We start from the raw sequence: 21,145 nt of genomic DNA, 5'->3' as shown, positions 1-21,145 counted from the left end.
GGAAAATTATTATGGAGCGTCTTTAAATTATCTTAAATTAGTCTTAAAAAATCTTAAAAAAATTTAGACTATTTTAAGATGGGCCACCAGCGACAGAGCCCCGGGAACATTAAAACGGAACGTCTTAAAAAATCTTAAAATTGTCAGATAATAATTTTTAACAGATTTAAAATTCAATTTAAAACACCTTACTCAAAAATAATGCGGTTAGAAAGTTCTCAAAATCGTCTAAAAAATGTCTAAAAATTAATTATTCACAACAAATTCGAGAACCAAATTTTCCAAATCTGCTCTCGCAATTTTTTGGCATCTTAAAGAGTCTTAAAAATAGTCTTAGTTTATGTTACGTTTAAGATTTTCAACGAACGACAATTTTAAGACTATTTTTTTTTTACATGGATATTGTTTCTAACACTGTGACGATCGATAAAGAGCTGATTGAATTTAATAGGAAAATAAAAGAATCTCTGAGAATCGGGTTTTTTTTGTTAAGTGCTGGTACATTAAAGATTATTACTACATTTCATTAAAAGTCATTTACTCATTACCAAGTTATTAACGTCCTCGTCGAAAGCACTGAGAAGGCTTCTCCTCCACGGTCGGTTCAGTAACTCAAAAACAGATCATCTGAAAATAAAAACCTCCTAATTGCTTTTTAATCAGTAAGTGATGTAGTTATCGTTGGCGAAGTACGGAATTTGAAAAAATTTTCATTTTAAAGCATTTTAGCCGGGTTAAAACAAAAAAAAAAAGCAAGAATAGTGAGAAAATTTTCAATCAGCCTCCATTTTTTTTAAAATTCAAATTTTGAAAATTCCCTACGTGCGATGATAATTACATCGTTACTAATTGAAAAGCAATTTGGGTTTTTATTTTCAGATGATCCGTTTTTGAGTTTTCGAACTGACCATGGAGGGGGAATTTTTTTCTAGTGCTCTACGAGAATGTTAATAACTTTGTAATAATTAAATATTTTTAATAAAATTTACGGTAATAATCTTTAATGTTACCCTATAATGAAATAAAAAAAATCCGATCCTCAAAATTCCTTTATTTTCCCTGTCAAAAAATTCGCGAAAATCAACCTTTTTTTCGATCGTCACAGTGGTGTTCCCCCTTAACTTATATTCTTTATTTTCTTGTACATTCATCCTAACAATATATTTATCTAACAGAAAAATTGTAGATTCTTTTGACCTAGTTCTTTATGTTTCTACGTTGTTTTCTTTAATCTCCATAACACCCTTGTGGTATGAAAATCACATACTGCTTATTCTCTACAGATGTCAATATACAAGGTTGTAGGATCATATTTGCTTCACAAATTTGTAAATTTTTAGTGATTATACACTCTTCAATGCTGTTGACTGTCACATGTTTAGATGAATGAAAATACTTTCCTAATCTGATCACTTCTTCGTAAAAAATATACATTTTTTTCTCTGTTTCATGCAAATCAAAATAACAAATATTTTTAATGATACCAATCCGGCCATTTTTTAATAATACCACAGAGTCGTCTATTTTTTCACATGAACGATAATTTTGTGAAGTATATCTTTTGCTATTGTAGATGAATCTATTAAAACACTTACAGTTATCTATTCTGTTCAAAAAGGTTTCGCTCATTATCATTCAAATAATATTCTTTACCCTTTCCAATGAGAATACAGCCGTCGACTTCAAAAAAGTTTTTTAATCGTCCTGTCAAATTCTTTCCACAAAATTTCAAAAATGGTTCACTTACATGAATTTTTTTCTGTAGTGGTGATAATGCTTTTTCAAACAAATAACGCCGGGCAATCTGAATGGCAATATTAGTAGGACTCTTTTGTAGTTTCAGTAAGAAATGATTTTCACTCTCAAAAACGAATGTATTGTGACATAGCAATGGTCCTAACTTTCGAACACTTTTCACTATGTGTAATAATAAGTGAATATTATAGGTCATTGCTTCTTTGCCAAAATATTCTTCATACGTTACTACATATCTTAATATTAAAGAGTCCGCCCTGTCCATTTCATCATTATTCATTTTGTCTGATAATAAGATATGAAGAGCCTCCACCAGTAAAGCTAGGTGGTCTAAATATTTTTTAGGAAGAATCCCCTTGAAACATATCAGTGAATAAAAAAGAAGCCATGATCGCCACTCTGTAGCCTTCCACATTTCTCTTTCATATAATGATCTGGGAGATCGAGTGATACAAGTTGGATGTTTAAAGCTTAACAATTTTATATTCAATGCTTCTAGTTGATTCGGGTTTCCAACATAGTAATCTTCACCGAATGCAGTAAACAGAATTTGGCTATGTTGCTTTATTACTCCTAATAATATAGCATGCATATAATCGGGTGACATTCCATCGACGATATTAAAATAATTCAAATTCATTAACGCCGATGGTCCCCATACGCCCATAATATCATTACCATATTTATTTTGAGCGGCTTGAACCATTTGTTTTTTGATCGACTCGTCTGTTCGCTCTTTCGGAACAACCATTGTCATAGGAAATTTTCTGGAGTTGCCTACACGTTCAGTTGGATGCTCACAGAATGTGCAACCATGAGTACCATTGTACTGTTTCATATTTAAGAGTTTACATCGTGCTACCGAATCAACGACGGCACAAATAGGGATAAATTTGCTTGTTATTATTTGTTGTCGTAGATTCCATTGTATAACTGTAAGTTCTAGGAAACTAATACCTACTAAGCTTTCACATTTGATTTTTTTCTGCAATGTAAAATGAAAGATATTTCATTAACGTATTTATATGTTTAGAATTCAAATTCAAATCAATTAGTTCGACGTTTAAAGGGAAGACCTAAAAAGAAAGATGAAGAAATTTTCAACTTAAGACGTGAAGTTCAAAATCGAGATTAGATGCAGCTACTGCGCGGAAAAAAAAACTCGGTCAGGAAGTAGAGCAGCAACTGCGTCAACAACAACAGCAACAACAACGTAAATCTATCGCAACAACAACAGCAACTACCTTCAACAACAACAACAGCATCAACGGCAACAGCGTTATGATCCGTATTACTATTTAGATCACAGATGTGTTCCAGTATGTTGAGACGATATTACAATTCCAAGTAGCGATTCGCGTGCAGCATTTGGATGCCAAAGACACCCGCTAAATTCATCCGGAATAATGTTCCTCATGCTATATGGGGGTGTGGAAACTCTCTCGCAAATAGTACGCACACAGAAAAACACGACAGGTCGTTAATCAGTTAACACCTCGAAAAAAGAACTTTGGCTGCAAACACACTACCGCCTCAAGTTATGTATTTAGAACAACAGAATTACTCTCAAGAAACATTCAATAAAGAAGTAAAGAAGAAGCGACTGTCAATAAATATCTGGACAATGCTATTCAAGTCGCAAAAAAAAAATTGTAATCCAATAGTTTAGAACTTCCATTTTAAATGTTGTTTGAAGTGATACTCTGTTGCAATATAATATATGTATTTATAGCATTTAGAGAATTAGAGTGTTATTATTCAATAAGTCGTTTGAATTATTATTAAATAATAAAAAAAATAATCTAAAATATAAAACATAAAGTTAGTTCTTAATCTAAATACAATGAGTATTAAATGTTCTTTACTGTCATACTCTGTTGCAATATAATATATATATTTAGAGAATTACAGTGTTATTGTTCAATAAGTCGTTTGAATTATTATTAAATAATAAAAAAATAATCTAAAATATAAAAAATTAGTTAATTCTAATCTAAATAATTATTCTTTGATCTAAGTCTTTATAAATGAAAAATAAGTTAATGAATAAATATACTTTGATGTGAACCTTTCACTTAATGAATAAAACTTACTTAATTGCATAAATTGATGATTTGTGGAAAAAGATTCAATTTTCGTTTTTGTATTACTCTTTAAATCATTCAAAAGATGTACTCTAGCTGTACAAATATATATGCATACATGTAATTATATTTATACATACATATTAATTGATATATTCAGGCTGATAATAAATAAAAAACATAAATTTATAACAATATAATAAGTATTTAAATATTTTTTACCATTTAGAGCATCATTACTAAATAAGTCTTCTTAATCCTTTAAAACTCTTGTAGAGTAAATTTTTTTTTCTGAAAAATTATAAATAAGTCTTTTAAACTCTTTAGAACTCTTACTGAAAGTCCGAAATTTCAGGGAACATTTGATTTTTTCAGAGTTTTCAAGAGTTTGTAAGACTTATTCACTCTTCTCAGGACTTACTTAAGGACGGCAAGACTTTCAAAATGTCTTCTGCAGAGTTTTGAAGACTTTCTAAGAGATTTTTCAGCAAATTTTTCCACAAGGGAAGAACTCAGCAAAACAAAATATCCTGATGTATACCTAGTTGAAAAAATTGTAAAAAAGAAAGGAAGTAAATATTATGTTAAATGGTTGGGATATGACACCACCCATAATAGCTGGATTAATAAAACTGATTTATAAAAATGTTTAATTTTATTAATAAAATTTTAATTTAAAAAAAAATAAATTGGATTTTTCTTATATGCAGTTCATTCATTACTTTATTAATAATTTAATAATAATTTCTACTAATAATAATTTGAGGATAATAATAATAAAAAAATTTATTTAAAAAAATTTACTATTTCACAAAAAAATTTTTTTAAACTTAGAAAATATAGAATCATGAGGGGTAAGTGTGCGCAGTGAGTAAGTGCGCAGACCCATACGTATGGGACTGCTCACTCTTACCCTGCTGCACACATGTACACATGTACACGGAGAAAAAAAATATTTTATAAAATTTTTTTTAAACTTACAAAAAAATTTTAAAACATAAAAATTATTCTTAAAAACTTACAAATAAATTTTAAAACTTTTAAAAAATTATTTTCTAAACTTCCAAAAAAATCATTAAATTATTTAATTAATTAATTACAAAAAGTATAACAATACTTTTTAAAAACTTACAAATAAATTTTAAACTTATAAAAAAATTATTTTTAAAACTTACAAATAAACTTATAAAAAATTATTTTTTAAAACTTACGAAAAAATCATTAAATTATTTAATTATTTACAAAAACAAAATTATTTAAAAAAAGCTCCCATGATGACAATCATGGTCATGATAAAATACCCATGATGGTAAAAATGCCATGTTGGTAATAATGATGAGTAGGATTACTGTAAACAAAAAAAATAATTAGTTTATTTATTTTTATATTTATTATTATTAATATTATTGATTAAATTTAAAAAATACTTACGAGTGTTTCAAATACCATGATGATGTTATGTCCAAGGGCGTTTTTTGAGCGGTAGCGTAAACGGTGGAGGTTTGGACTAACAGTTTAAAGAATACGCAACGGAGGTTTTAATTCCGTTGTTTTAATTATTTTTGTGGGACGTTTTCGAAGTACGAGTTTACCACGCCTTCGTTTGAGACTGTACACGGATTTTAATTAGGAGTAGATGTACTTACTACTTGCTGGATTATTTCTTAGGATCGGATCCGTGATTCCGGGGTTGATCGTAGTGCCTTTTCCTTGATTGGACCCTCTGTTGGTATTTGCAGCGAATGGATGTGGATGGATTTGGGCTGCTTATTCTAAAGGCTTCTTATTTTTATGAAATGAATTTATTTAAAACAGATTTCACTTCTTTTGAAGATTTATTTTAATTAACACCAAAACTTTTACACTTTCACAAATTTTATTTAATCGAAATTATTATAATGAATTTTATTTGAATTTGAGCTAACGTCCTCCAGTCCCCCGTAGGGTAAAGTGCGCAAATTTAGCTTTAAAAGATCTTAAGTTACTTATTGACCGAACTCTCGCCTAAGTGCAGGGCAAATTAGAACTTTGAGAACTGGTTCTCTAGGTTTTCTTATTTGATCAAAAATCTCGCCTAAAGTGCAGGGCAAATTAAGACTTTGAGATTTTGACTCTCTAAATTTTATCTACTGACCGAGTTCTCGCCTAAGTGCAGGGCAAATTAGAACTTTGAGAATCCCGACTCGTAGATATTAATAACTAATACGTGGCCTGCCGGTTGAACCGTGTCTGAACTCGTCTTAAGTGCAGCGCAAATTAAGATAAGGGACTTTTACAAGGCACGGGCCTGTCAAGTTAAACGCGGAAGTCGAATTAACTAACAAAGACCTGGTTTACACTTAAAACTAATACGTGGCCTGCCGGTTGAAACCGCGTCCAAACTTCCTTTAAGTGCGGAGCAAATTAAAGCAAAGGACTCTACAAGGCACGGGCCCGTCAGTTAAACGCGGAAGTCGAATTAACCAACTAAGACCTGGATTTGGCTGTTGATCGCCTTTTTAAAAGCTCGCGGTGCTGAGATTGCAGAAGTCCCCGCTAGTCAACCAGCAGTCACGTAGCTTACATTTTATTGTGGCTTTCGCGCATGGAGAAGTCTTCCATCTGCGCGGGTGATTTAAATTAAGAAAAATGAGAAGAGAGAAAAAAAATTTGCGGGTGGACATAACAATGATAAAATGCTATGATGGTAATAATGATGAGTAAGATTACTGTAAACAAAAAAATAATTAGTTTATTAATTTTTATATTTATTAATATTATTTATTAAATGTAAAAAATACTTACAAGTGCTTCATTATATTCGATCATATCTCTGATATGAAAACTGTCCTCACAATCTATGGTATATTCACCATATCCGAGTAGATCTTCATATGCAGACCGCTGCCACTCGCACTGTTGCTGCATACATTTCCGGTAAGTTGACAAATCCATTCCATCAAATAACTTTGGTTTAAATGGAGAACATTGATACAGAATAAAATTGATGTATTGTTTTATTCTATATGGAAGCCGACTCCATATGACGTGCACTCTATCCATTATAATTGTGTCACTAGCTAACTCCATGTTAGCATTAGTAATGTTTTTGTTACTGTACAAATCATACAGATTCACCAAACACAATGAATCATCTTGCCAGATGCCTCCTTTTTTCAAGTGTTTTTGTAAATCGTGTCGCACTCGTACTTCAAGAATTAAATTTTCCTTTAGGATTTCACTGATCGCGACAATTGGAGAGTACATTTTTTTTTTTTGATATATTAAAACTGAACACAAAAAAACGGCACACAAAAAAACTCAACTGCTCTGTTCGAACGTTTAAGTCGACTAAATATTTTTTTAACATTAACACACAAAAAAAACTCACAACTGCTCAGTTGAAACGTCTTTAATAGAAAGAAAATTTGATCTATTAAATTTAAGTTTCTCAACACATGTGTCTATATTACAGAGAAACTCGAGTGAGATGAAAAATTTTTACGATCGGTCAGACGTAAAACAGTAGGCCTTATGTATTATAGTTCTATACATATATAAACTTGAAAAAATATTTTTTTTTTTTAAAATAAATTATTTAACTAAGATATGAAATTTCTGAACAAACTTTTGTTTTTTTATCATGAAAAATTTTTTTTTTAGAAAATCACTCCGACTGTCGAAAGCACTACTTTTGTGATAATAAATTAAAAAAATAATAAATTTTTTATTTTATCCTATTATTATTATTACAAAAAAACATAACATTAATTTTTTTTAATTACTTAAAATTTAATTACTTAAAATTGAATTTACAATAATCGTGGTCTTTTAATAATTTTTTAAAAAATAGCTAACCAACGGTTATTTTTTTTTATCTACAGTGTTATTGTTAAGTGACTTTTTCTCACAACAAAAAATTTTATTAGCATTCTTAGAACTGCAAATCTCGGTTTGATTAAATAAATTATTTTATCAATCGTATAGATTCTTATATTTCAGCATCTGTTTATTTTAAAATGTTTACGCGGTACCAACGGTCATAAATAATGAATCATTGACACTCGATACTTAGAGTATAAGAAAAATTTTAGACATTGTAAATCTGTCATCACGTGTACTGTAACGTTTCTTATTAATCATAGGTGGTCTTACTATTATTTGACTCACATATACATGTATGAATGAATATACATGTATATCATGAACGCATAATTTTTTTTATATAAATATTCTGAGATTACTTCCTTGACTTATACAAGGAGTTTGAATCTCACACTTTGCATATCTCAGTCAAAAAGAAATTGAATCTCACATCTAGCGTATATCATATGATTTACAAGTTTGATTTAACAAAAATTAGTGATTTATACAAGCATTAAATTTATTTTGCGCATTTTTATGCAAATTTTTTTGCAAATTATTAACAATTGTTAGTGATTTATACTAGTATTAAGTTGTTATTTTGCAAATTTTTTGCAAATTATTTTTTGCGAATATGTCTCAACAAATAATAGAAGCTATTCACAGCCTGGTGAATACAGTGTCTGAATCTTATAACGATTTAAAATCTAACCAAGTGAGTGTTGAACAATGTGAACGGTGTTTTAATGTTTGCCAAGATACTATTAACTATTTTGATACTATCTTATCAGATCCGCAGACCAGTGTGTATGTGAAACGTAGTGTTAAAACACAGATTACCCTTCTGCATTGGTATAGTGAACAGTTTTTACTATTGAGTGGCCAAATTGCAGGTGGTGATTTAAATCAACAAAATAATTCTATTAAATGGTAAGATCTTGGAAATGCCTTTTCAAACAGCATTAAGACTGGCTCAGTTATTAACCGTACTCATGAAAATATCGGGGAATTTTTTACTTTTTCTGAGAATCTTGTTTGTGCAAAAGTTCAAGAAATGTTAAATAAAGTGAACAGTTTAAAAGTTAATGTTGAATTTTTTGGTAAATTTGAGATTCCTACCACCAACCGAGAAGAAATGAAATCATTCGTAACACAAAATCGTGAAATATTAGCATCTACAGATATTGCTGACTGGTATAGAAATCACGTATCCAATGCCTTGATAAGAAAAATTGAAGAATTCTGTCAAGAAAAATCCGGATGGCGTTTATCAGAAATCTCAAATTTAGTAATAACAATGTCAAAATATCAACCTCTTCATGCTGGAATCTCAACTTATGTGAGGATGCCCCAGAAGATAATCAACCGACATGCAGTTTTGAACATTGAAAATTTTGATGAATACTGCTTCCTGTGGTGTGTTGTAGCTGCTATTCACCCTCCAAGGACGGGTCACAGCAAAAGGACTACTTCTTATCCACATTTTAGTGAGGTACTTAAATACGATGGAATTAATTTTCCAATTCAAATTAAAGATATTGCGAAATTTGAAAAAATGAACAATTTATCTATTAATGTATACGGTTTAGGATCAGATTTTTCTAATGAGAAATCTGATAAGAAATCTGATGAATGTGTAATAATTACAGTCTATTTAAAAAAGTCTATAAATTCTGACATAAATTCTGATATAAAAACTATTCATCTTCTAATGATACAAAGTAATATAAATTTAAATATAAAAAGCGATGATTATGACGATTATAAACCTATTTATCATTTTGCATTAATTAAAAATTTATCAGCTTTAATAAGAAGTAGTGTAACAAAATCAGAAAAGAAACATTTCTTTTGTGAGCGATGCTTAAATCATTTTAAAATAAGAGAATCTTTTGAACGTCATAAAAAAGATTGTTTCAAAATTAATAAAGTTCACATGGTATTTCCAACAGAGGAAAATAAAATTTTAAAATTTAAAAATTTTCAAAGACAGGATACTGTACCATTTGTTATTTATGCAGATCTAGAATGTACACTGACACCTACCGATGATGATACAGATATTCATATTCCTCATAGCATTGCATTTTACCGCTTTTGTAATTATGATAATAAATTATCGAAATTTGAAATTAATCGTTCAGAAAATTGCATTGACTGGTTTGTGGGTAAACTTAAAAATTTTGCAATTGAAGTAGATTCATATTTAAAAAATCCAATACCTATGAAATCTTTGACTAAACAACAATTAGAAGAACATAAACAGGCAAATATTTGTTATATTTGCGAAAAAAAAATTATAAATTCTCAAGACAAATGTTACGATCATAATCATTTTACGGGATATTACAGAGGACCTGCTCATTTATCGTGTAATTTAAATTATAAAAAATCACATACAATACTAGTAGTTTTCCATAATATGTCTGGTTATGACTCTCATTTTATAATAAAATCTTTAGCTAAAAATTTCAAAGGTACACTTGAATTATTACCAATCAACAAAGATCGTTATATTGCTTTTACTAAGTATGTTGAAAAAACATGTGTTAATCTAAGATTTATAGACTCATTTAAATTTATGGCCTCTAGTCTAGACAAATTAGCATCGAACTTAAAAAAAGATGATAAAAAGATAACAAAACTTCATTATAATGATCTTGAAAAATTTAGATTAGTCATTAGAAAGGGAGTATTTCCGTATGAATATATAACATCGATAGATAAACTCAATGATACAAAATTACCTGAGAGGAAGCATTTTTATTCGAAATTATCCAACAGTAATGTAATCCCTAGCGGTTTTCTAAATGCCGAAAAAATGCCGCAGTTTTACAGTATTATTGCGGTATATTTTCAGCATTTTTCCGGTTGTTTTGGCCAGTTTTTTCATCGAAACATTACGAAACATATACGGCAGAAATGCGGATAATATACGCAAAAAATGCGGAATATTTACGCTGAAAATGCGGAATATTTACACTTAAAATGCGATATATTTACGGAAAAAATCGAAAATATTTACGGTGATGATGCGGAATACTTACGGTATTAAGGTGGTAAAATAATTGTATTAAAACGGCAGCAATACTGTACAGATGCAAAATATTTACGGCACATTTACCGCATTTTTACTGCAGTATAGCCATTGAAAAAATCCCTAGGATTTTATTACTATGAAAATATCCAAGTCATAACTTAATAATAAATAAATCATAAATAAATAAATAAATTATAATTTATTACATGATAAAATTTTTCGGCTGTTCGGTCCAAAAAAATCCCTAGCATTTTATTATTGTGACAATGTCCATATATTGTCCAATTGATTGTACGATCCGAAATCAACTGAAACTAATAACCTAGTGAAAAAAAACCTGGATTTTTAATATTAACTTTAAAAGGTTTTCTACAGCTTCAATTTTTATTAAAGAATACATAAAATGCAATTTTTATATTGCATATAAAAAAGTTTATAACTTATTTATTTTTTATTTACTATTAGAAATAAATAACTATTAGTAACATAGTACGTATATATATATACACGATATAGAATTAAGGAACTACTTTTTGGTTTTATTATCTAATAGAATATTTCTAATTTGGCATTAAATGCTAGAAAATAACGTTTTTTTTTGTTTTTTTTTTTTTTTCTAATCTTTAAAAAAACACCTGAATAAGTTAGTTACAGTTGTACATAATATTCTTTTTATTTATGGACTTTTTTCTGTTTCAATTACTGGTGTAGATTCTTTATTTGCTTGGTTGTCTAATGATCGAATGTTTTTTACTGTGTTGCTTATCCATCGTGGCATATTAATTCTCGCATTATTCTCGTTGTGATTATCTAGTTTTTTAATTTTCTGCATTTCCATACATATATCTAGAAAGTAAAAAAACATCTACAATTAAAATGAATCTTTCGTGTATTACTCATCATTTTAAACATGATTAGACGGATGCACCACATGAATGAAATGAAAAATAATTCTCAATTATTAAATAAATTTAAGTTAAAGTTTGAAAATCTTCATAAGGATAATATGACATGAAATTACCGATTATTTGCAAAACATCCTTGTCTTTTACTATCTCCCAATCAGGTCTTTTTACATTAGCGCGAAGAATAAGTTTACGACGACGCTCTACCGGCCATAAATTTAAAATTATTCTTCTGGCTCGTGTTGACATTCGAGTTGCATTGCACGCATTGACACATGCAGTGTAGTCCATTTTGACTCCAGGAATTATTTCTACCTGTTGTAGAAAAATAAAAAAATTGATTCTATACTCTGCTATACGCGATTTAGATTCAACATTAAAATTATAACATTAATTATATATCATTTATACTACCTGTCGATTTGCATCTGGTATCAAATTAAAATCTTCATTATCATTACAAACATTACGTTGATTAGTATTGCTATTATTATTATTGTTATTATTATTATTATTATTGTTGCTGTTATTGCAGTTGTTATTTTCAGCTATATTTGACTCTACCTTACTCAGGCGGGCAGACATGTTTTCTACATTTTCAGAGAGTTCAGTAAGTTTTTGAAAAATAATGTTTGCCTTCATTTTTTTGATGGTTCGAGGTGATAAGTTTGAAGTTCTTGGTGAATGAGTAACTGAATCTGATAATGTTCTTTTAGGTGTTCCCTCAGGAGTTTTTGCAGGTGTTCCTCCAGGACTTTTTTCAGGTGTTCTTTCTGGCGTTCTTTCAAGTGTTCTTTCAGGCGTTCTTTCAGGTGTTCTCTCAGGCGTTCTTTCAGGCGTTCTTTCAGGCGTTCTTTCAGGTGTAGTTTCAGGCGTTCTTTCAAGTGTTTTTTGAGACATTCCACTGTCAAATATTTCAATCTCAAATTCATTGTCAGACTCATGTTGGGACGATCTCGTTTGTTCAGTATCGAACTCTCCATCATTTATGACAAATGACCCGTCATCATTATCGTTTGGTGGCTGCTTTATACATAATGGGCAATAAATTTCAAAATTATTAATCACATCAAATTTAGCAAAGTTAGAAAGAGAATTACTGAATTTAAAAATATGCCGAAGAATATTAATACACATATATATGTATATTTATACTTTACCAAGAAATTCTTGTAATGTTCATCACCCTTTTGTTCAACGTTTTTCTTTTGGATGTTGGTTAATTTCTGCAAAATTTATAAATGAAATTAATGACAATAGAAGTATTTGATTTTATCATGCATTACTAAATTATTGATCATTTTAATTTTTTTCTAAAGAAATTACATTACTCAAAGCTATTCCTTCTTTAAACAGTACAAAATAAAGGAAGTTTTATTGAGAAAAAAAAAAGAAATTATTCTTTGTTATGTAATTAAAAAATATAAAACTAACACCAGAAATTAATTTCAGTCTTACTCTTTGTGCAGCAACATTTTTTTTATCAGCATTTATACGAGTATTTGCGGTTTTCTTTTTATTTGAGGAGTAAAAGTAAAGTCTCTTTAACTTTACTATTCTTTTTCTACTTTTTGGCTTCATATTTGTCTTGAAGCCATTTTCTAGTATCTAAAAAAATAAAATATGAAATGTAAGTCATTACGATTAAAGTTGAAACACCATCAAAATTATTACGACTATACTGATAGATTAATTACTTGCCATGTGAATCAATAAGCTTTATTGAATTATCAACCAAAGTAGGACAATGGATACACAAATTTTCATTTTCTTTGTCCTCTTCTGAAACTGAAACTCTTTTTTTTCCATCATATTTAAATATTGACTTAGTGTCCACAATAAATTGCTTTCCTTGACTCGACAAAATCAAAGAATATTTGCCCAACATGATGAATTATCAGATATAAATATATATGTATATATACTTATGTGTGAAATGAATGATCACCGGTACGCATAAGTACTATGTACGTTTACACATATATTATAAATAATTATTCATATAAATTACCACGTTTTTCATTAAATTTTAGTTAGCCGTGAAAATAGACTGATTTACTGAGTTATTCAGACAACACTTTACCATATACCTATAACAATTGCGAACCTCTTTGTGCTTGATCAACCGTAAAACAATATATTATTTTAATTATAGCTATTGGCACCAGTGTAGCCAGATCGTGCTCTTTTTTTACCGCTTCTATTCGCTCTGAGTGAAGCCATGGTAGGGGAAATGAAATCGACTGAAGCGTTCGCAGTGGTTACTTTCGGAGTTACGGGGGGCTATTATTCCTAAAATTGTAAGTAAGTACACGTGGAAGTATTTATTTTGTTTTAATTTTAATAAATTAAAATCAGACCAGACACCAGAGTTGTTGTGTCTTAAAAAATACCAGCAGAAATATTTACTGCAATCTTTTTTATTTTTTATCATTATACGTACTTGTTGTTGATTCGTTTAACTAAAAAACAAAACTGCAATTATTACACTGATAAAAGGATTTATTAACTATTAATAATTTAATTTATTTGAAGACAATTATTTAATTTATTAAACTTTAATAAATATTTTTTAACATTCAATAAATATTTATTTGGTAGGAAAGTACATTTATTAATAGTTAATAACTATTTATTAATAGTTAACGAAATATTTATTAACAGTTAATAAATATTTTGTTGAGTGAATTTGTTTTTGCTTGTAATATCATATGATATGAAGATTTCTTAAGTAAACAAAAATCATTTTATAAATTATTTGTATTAATTATATTACATTATAATAACGTTTATTGTAAATATACCGAATTCTATCATAGCTCATAATTATCTTTTGTATTTATAAATATTAAAAAGGTTAATTTATTTAGTGAATTGAATTATTATCATGTATTCCAGCTATAGGATTATAAAAAGTGTCAAAAGAAAATGCTATTTTTGCTTTTGATTTTAAATAAATATTTGCTAACAGTTAAAAAATATTCATTAACAAACAAATCCTTCTATCGGTGTATAAAATTGTCACATATTTTTTATAACTTTTTTTTTACAATTATTTATAAAATTTATTTATTTTTATGTTTCTTGCTATTGACATACGTATAAAAACATACTCTGACAGCCTCCCGTAGTTCATATTTTGACTGGCGCTGCAGTCACACTCATAGCGAATAGAGCCGAGCGCGCCTTACCTAGCATACAAGTAAATTAAAGAGGGGGTAAAAAAATCGCACGATCTGGGCACACTGATTGGAACTAGGAAATTTCCCATTCGGCCGTTGTACTCGATGGTGGAGGGGTTGTTGTTGTGGTATCATTACTGTTTTCAGGCTGTTTATAGGTGTCTCTATGTGTTCATTTTAAATTTCAAATTTCGAGATTACATTTGTAAAACAATTTATTTTTTTTTTAATAATTAAATTAGAACAAAAAAATAGTTTTTGAAAAATGCACTTACAGTTTTTAAATTTTTTTACTAATGAAATTTTTTTTAATTTTTTTTTTTTAATTTTTTTAACATAAAAAATATTCTAAAAATTTGTACATGTTGGCTAACTTATTTTTCATGTGAAAATATTAATACTATTTTTCATGATTATCATATATAAAATAAAATACATACTTATTTTTCAAGTGAAATATGTACCAGCACTCTACCAATACAATTTTAAAGTAAATGTGTGAAACTATGTAGCGTTTTTTGTAATATAATTTTCTCGATTGGATCGTTACTTATTAAAATTTATACATTTGTGTTACTATTGAACATCCATATGTTAGAGCTGTATTCATAGTTCGGGCTTAAGTGTAAGTGCACCTTAAGCACAAGCTGTACATGTATTCATATAGTTCGTAACTTTGTTGTTGAGATACCTATTTAAATTTAAACAGTTATTTATATTCATATCAAGAGAAAAATAATAATAAATTTATAATTATTTATTGGAAGCAAAAAGAATTCGTTCCAATATCATAAAAGTTATTAATTTATTGTGTGAAAAAATTTATTGTGACTAAATACGTCGAAAGAGACACGTACTCTAGTTTTATACTTTTCAATGCAGATATTTTATAGGTTAGTATATTTACGTATTTAATATTTATGAATGTTTTAGATGTCCTGGGCTTAAAATTTCTAAACACTTGATGCAAGAATTGAACCGGATAGTTAATAATAATTATTTTTTTGAATAATTAGTTGTATTCCAATTTGTATTTTTTACCAATTTGTTATTAAATTGGAGAAATGTAGCGTCGATAGTGAAAAAAAAATTACAGTTCGTACAATAACAGCAGCAAGTGTTTACTTCCTTAGTGCCATGAATGAATATTTTTAAAATAAATATAAAATTGTTCATGAGCATGTCTTAATAATTATATATTGTTGTCCATGCCTGTTGGTTGTATTTAGCATTTTTTTTTTTAAGTGTATAATGGATCAACTCCTATGTTTTATTTTTCAGTTGGCATATAATTAGACAATGCATGAGAAGATAATATCAAAAAATGGATAAACAGCGCAGAAATAAAAGTTTTTCTCGTAAAGCTATTTCTCGTCGAAACTTGAAAAAAATAAAAAGTCACTTTAATTTGCTTCTACGTCAACCCAATATTTCAATTCCAAATGATTATCTGGAGCCATTGGTAAGTTAAATTTGAACTTTTCAGATTGTCACTTTTATTATGAGAATTAATTTATCAGATATTTAATAATTTTTAAATTTTTTTTCACAAATAAATGATGGCAAAAAAAAGTAGAAAAAAAATTGACATGTAGAAATTTTAAAAAATTATAAATGCAATTTTTTAAAAATAATTTTACGGAAAATATTTAATTGTTAAATAAAATTTAAAAATTATCAAGTGACTGCTAACTTTAATCTTATGCTTTTATTATATGACTTTTCTTTTCTTCTAGCCGGCTAAATTACCGCGCATTGAAAAAAAATTGGACAATGATACCGAAAATAATAATGATAAGCCATCTACAAGTCACCATAATATAATTGACCAATCCGTTGTTGATAATACAATCCATAACAGAGAAAGTATTTACTCCAGAGTTGGCAACAGTAGAAAAACAGATGATAATGTTAATAATGCTAATTATGATAATCATCAAAACCTAATTTTCCAAAATAGGAGTGATGACAATGAAAATGTTGATGCAAGGCTTGATAATTGTGTTGTCACTAATAATTCTCTCCCATTTAATGTTTCAATTAATTTTAACTCCAATATATTCATAACTCCAAACATAAATACTACGATAAAAGATCATTTATTGTCAGTCGTCGCTTTATCACTAAGACATCACTTGAGTTATGATGCTATTTTGGATATATTTCGCTGCATGAATATGTTATATGGAACAGTGGAATTACCAACAACAAAGCAGGCTCTTTGGAGAGCTTTAGGTCGTAATGATGCTCAAATAACAAAATATTTTTACTGTCGACAGTGTGAAGACTTTCTTGGGGAAAAATCCAGTGATTCGAATAAATTACAACAACTGTGCTGTTGTGGTGCTTGTGGACCTACTAAATCAAAAGCACAAGAAGGTTATTTCTTATATTATAGTATTACAGCTCAACTTCAACAATTATTGACTTCACCTAATATTATTGACGCATTGAAATATAAGTTTCAAAGGCAGAAATGTAATTCTGAAGCTGTAGAAGATATCTACGATGGAACCGAGTACAAAAACCTAAGTTCAAACGGAATTTTAAAAGATTGGTACAACTTGTCCTTAACAATTAATACTGATGGCTGCCAGGTAGCCAATTCATCAAATACTAGTGCTTGGCCAATTTTTGCACAAATTAATGAACTTCCACCTCACTTAAGAAAAAAGCATATGCTCTTGGTAGCAATCTATGTAGATAAGAAACACCCACTGATGAATAATTTTATGCGACCATTAGTTGATGAGCTGCGTCAACTATATCAAAAAGGAGTTACTTGGAAATCACCCGAAGGAGTTGAAATGAATTCAAAAATCATTGTCACAATGGGTTGCTTCGACTCTCCAGCTCGATCGGCAATAACGCGCTTTAAACAGCATAATGGTTATTATAGCTGTTTATATTGTTATATTAAAGGAAAATGTGTACTACGGAAGAAAATTGTATTTCCTGTACAACAAAACTTTAGGCGATTGCGCACACAATTAGATATAGAAAGAGATATGTGTAAAGCTAGTGAAATTGGGCGGCCTGTTAGAGGGATAAAAGGCGTTTCATCATTTGCAACATTACCAAAATTTGACATAAGTACAGGAGTAGTAATTGACTCAATGCACGCTGTGTATCTTGGCGTTGTAAAACATCATATGACATTACTACTTACTAGAACAAAAGCACCGTATTATATAGGAAGCCCTAATTCACGTAAAATAATAGATAAATGCTTATTATCCATTAAACCACCGTCTCGTCGCTCGAGGAAACCTAGGTCCATTTCCACTTACAAGCAGTGGAAAGCCTCTGAATGGCGAAACTGGCTAGACTATGCTCCAGTATGTCTTGAAGATGTTTTGGATGAAAAGTATGTGAATCACATTGCTCTTTTGTCAGAAGCAATGCATTATCTTAACAGCGATTCTATCACTGAAAGTGAATTGGAATGTGCTGAACGGTTATTGAAAAAATACGTCCAACTTTTTCAAGAATATTTTGACATCATCTCTATGAACTCCAATTTACATTCACTTACCCATATAGTTCGATGTGTACGCAACTGGGGACCGTCTTGGGGACACTCAGCTGTCGTCTATGAGGCCTGGAACAAGAAGCTATTAGATAAATTAACTAGTCCTCATTGTCGAGCCGAGCAAATTATGACACGTTTTATAATGGAAAAGTTCATAACAGCATCGTCTTCTGCTGATAACGTATCAGTCGAAACTAGAAATTACATCAAGAAAGTACTTAAAATTCCTGTTATGAATGATGATATACATTCGCAACCAAAAATTTATGGCCAAGGAAAGTCCATAATACGCTTGCCGACTTTTAAAGAAAGTCTAGCATTAATTTCAGCTGGTTTTTCACCCGAAACTATTACATACTATAAAAAAATGACTATTAATAAAGTAAAGTATAGCTGCCAAAATGATGAAGCCGACGTCAAATATTGTGATTCAGTAATATATGATGGTAAGGGAAGATATGGAATTATACAATCAATTATCATGTTTAATCACGGTAATTTAAGTGTCAGAGGTTTGCTGATGTTAATTTATGATGAAGAAGGAGGAGCATTTCAAACACAACACATAAAGAGAGTAAAAATTTCTGAAAATTTAGTTTTCGTTCATGAAAACTGTAGAATTAAACCAGCGTGTCTGATGAAATCTTCAGATAAAACATACGTTGTAAAACTTTCAAATTGTTGGGAGACAGACTGATTAAAAGCAAGCTTTAATCAGTACGGCTGCCCAATTTCAAAACACAGTAACTAACATTTAAAAATTTTTTTCAATTTTTCTTATTAAAAAAAAAGTTTGCCCACCAAATTGATGAAAAATTTGATTTGTGAGTAGAAAATATTTGAATATAAATATTTTTAAGAAAAAATACTTGAAATTGACGTCTAAAAGTTATAAAAAATGTAGCAATACTAGAAATTTTTACTAGAAAAAATCAGGTATATAAATTTTGCAGTTACTGTGTTTTGAAATTGGGCAGCCGAGTAGGTTCCGAAAATAAAAAATATTAGAATAATGAAAAATGTTACAGTAAATGAGCCAAAAGTGTAAATATTAGTATTTGAGTTGAAATTTTCATGATGCTATATCTTAATTAGTCTTAAGTATTAGTCTAATATCGTAATATTCCATTATTATACGTATAATTAAGATTTTTTTTTATCATTTTAATAATTGGAGCAGTATAACTTGACAAGAATAAATATCTATGCAATTATAACAAAAAAAAAATACCACAAAAATTTTTAATTTTGTATACTCGAAATAATTAACTTACTGTTTCATACTTAATGATGTATGGTTTTCATATGTCAATTACATGAAAATTATTAATTGATTAATTAATAATTTACATGTCAATTCCATCAATATATATTCAGAATACTTGTATTATCATTTAAATAACTATATTATTGATTATATAAAAGATTATCTGTAATTAGCAAATTACTTTATTTTCATTTGAGTTGAATATAATTTTTTTTTTAAGTGAAGTGTTTTTAGTTATTGAAATTCTGCTTCCTGTTCCGAAATTTCACAATTTTTGTATTTCTCCAGGTCTACTATTTTTAATAGCTGTTAATTATCGTTAAAGCTCTTCGAACACATAAATTCGGTAGATTCATCCATCTTTTAATGGATTATTCCTCCATGAAAAAAAAATATAAAAAATATATATTTTGAAATATATAAAAAATATATTTTTAATAAATAATTTTTGGCCGATTTTAATATATATTTTATATATTTCAAATATATTTTAAATATATTTTTTTTATATTTTTAGCTATGTATTTTTTATGTATTTCAAAATATATCTTGAATATATCTAAAATATATTTAAAATATATAAAATATATATGAAAATCGGCCAAAAGTTTGTTATTAAAAATATATTTATTATATATATTTTTTATGTATTTATATATTTTTTATAGATTTTTAATATATTTAAAATATATTTTTATATATTTCGATATATATTTTTTTCATGGAGTTTGCTCTGATATTTTACCCGTTGTATCTGACATCCAGAGCGACCGATACGATAAAAATTGTTTGGTAGTGATTGACGCGGTATTTCGAGGTTTTAAGATCTGATAAATTTCTGGAATCAATTAATATGGCCGTTCAAAAGTTCTTCAAGACAAACAACTTCGGAAAGTTTTATTAATGAGATTTCTTAAAATCTACAGAGCCGAAACCATTATTCGAATGCCGCCAACTGTGTTCAAATCGATCAAGCTGGTCAAAAGTTATGAGAGGTTAACATACATAATACATATACACACTCATACATACTGACATACGGAAATCATCGCGAGAGTGGTCAAGGAAGCTTCCTTGGGCTTCGAAACGTCGAGATTTGTTTAAAACTTGATTTTTAGAAATAAGGGTGAAATAACATAACTTTTCGATTTTAGAAAATTTTGCAATTATTTAAGTGAGAAATTCAAGATTGAAACTAAAATTATAATATATTTACTTAACATATGTATTTCTTTGTATTTATTACCGCTAAATACCAAATTAATAAATAATATTTTACATAGTATTTATTGAAAAACAATATTTGTTTCTGAAAAGTAACGATGGAAAATAAAAATTTAATAATTCTCCATTATATCAGAAAACATTCGGCAAAATTATAAAATAATTACGGTATTGTTAGCGAAAAAATATGGTTTTATCACTAAAAAATTACTGTAATATCACAGTAATTATTTGGAATTTTTTGGGTAAAATTTGGGCATTAATGCGGTAATTGTATCGTATATTTTCAGTAACTGTGCAGCATAAGTGCAGT

The 21,145-nt window shown here is 28.7% G+C and overlaps 4 protein-coding genes across 5 annotated transcripts in view; 2 read left to right on the top strand and 2 right to left on the bottom strand.

The window, feature by feature from the left end:
- LOC123259806 (semaphorin-2A) overlaps positions 1-21,145 on the top strand; it is a 735,036-nt gene that overhangs the window by 15,639 nt on the left and 698,252 nt on the right. The window lies entirely within an intron of this gene.
- LOC123259807 lies at positions 11,304-11,899 on the bottom strand. Its single transcript, XM_044720527.1, has 2 exons — positions 11,744-11,899; positions 11,304-11,568 (listed from the first exon to the last, which is right to left on the bottom strand). Exons 1-2 carry the CDS (start codon positions 11,874-11,876, stop codon positions 11,399-11,401), a joined length of 303 nt encoding a protein of 100 aa, XP_044576462.1. The 5' UTR covers positions 11,877-11,899; the 3' UTR covers positions 11,304-11,398.
- On the bottom strand, positions 12,033-13,515 carry LOC123275481 (probable serine/threonine-protein kinase DDB_G0286465). Its single transcript, XM_044743621.1, has 4 exons — positions 13,363-13,515; positions 13,086-13,235; positions 12,788-12,853; positions 12,033-12,653 (listed from the first exon to the last, which is right to left on the bottom strand). Exons 1-4 carry the CDS (start codon positions 13,513-13,515, stop codon positions 12,033-12,035), a joined length of 990 nt encoding a protein of 329 aa, XP_044599556.1.
- LOC123259805 lies at positions 16,107-19,127 on the top strand. The gene is made up of 2 exons (XM_044720520.1): positions 16,107-16,271; positions 16,546-19,127. Exons 1-2 carry the CDS (start codon positions 16,134-16,136, stop codon positions 19,036-19,038), a joined length of 2,631 nt encoding a protein of 876 aa, XP_044576455.1. The 5' UTR covers positions 16,107-16,133; the 3' UTR covers positions 19,039-19,127.

The sequence above is a fragment of the Cotesia glomerata genome, linkage group LG2 (assembly GCF_020080835.1).
Source record: "Cotesia glomerata isolate CgM1 linkage group LG2, MPM_Cglom_v2.3, whole genome shotgun sequence".
NCBI classification, from domain to species: Eukaryota; Metazoa; Arthropoda; class Insecta; order Hymenoptera; family Braconidae; genus Cotesia; species Cotesia glomerata.
The sequence above is the reverse complement of the archived record's forward strand: the minus strand, read 5'-3'. Positions and strand labels throughout refer to the sequence as shown.

Bases quoted from the DNA above. Each gene is read 5' to 3' on its own strand.
- LOC123275481 (XM_044743621.1), bottom strand. From the start codon at position 13,515: ATGTTGGGCAAATATTCTTTGATTTTGTCGAGTCAAGGAAAGCAATTT. The intron at 13,236-13,362 runs GTTGATAATTCA...TTATTTTTTTAG, and splicing joins GTATCCATTGTCCTACTTTG to ATACTAGAAAATGGCTTCAA. The intron at 12,654-12,787 runs GTAAAGTATAAA...TTATGTATAAAG, and splicing joins AACATTACAAGAATTTCTTG to CAGCCACCAAACGATAATGA.
- LOC123259805 (XM_044720520.1), top strand. From the start codon at position 16,134: ATGGATAAACAGCGCAGAAATAAAAGTTTTTCTCGTAAAGCTATTTCT. The intron at 16,272-16,545 runs GTAAGTTAAATT...CTTTTCTTCTAG, and splicing joins ATGATTATCTGGAGCCATTG to CCGGCTAAATTACCGCGCAT.
- LOC123259807 (XM_044720527.1), bottom strand. From the start codon at position 11,876: ATGTCAACACGAGCCAGAAGAATAATTTTAAATTTATGGCCGGTAGAG. The intron at 11,569-11,743 runs GTAATTTCATGT...TTTACTTTCTAG, and splicing joins GGATGTTTTGCAAATAATCG to ATATATGTATGGAAATGCAG.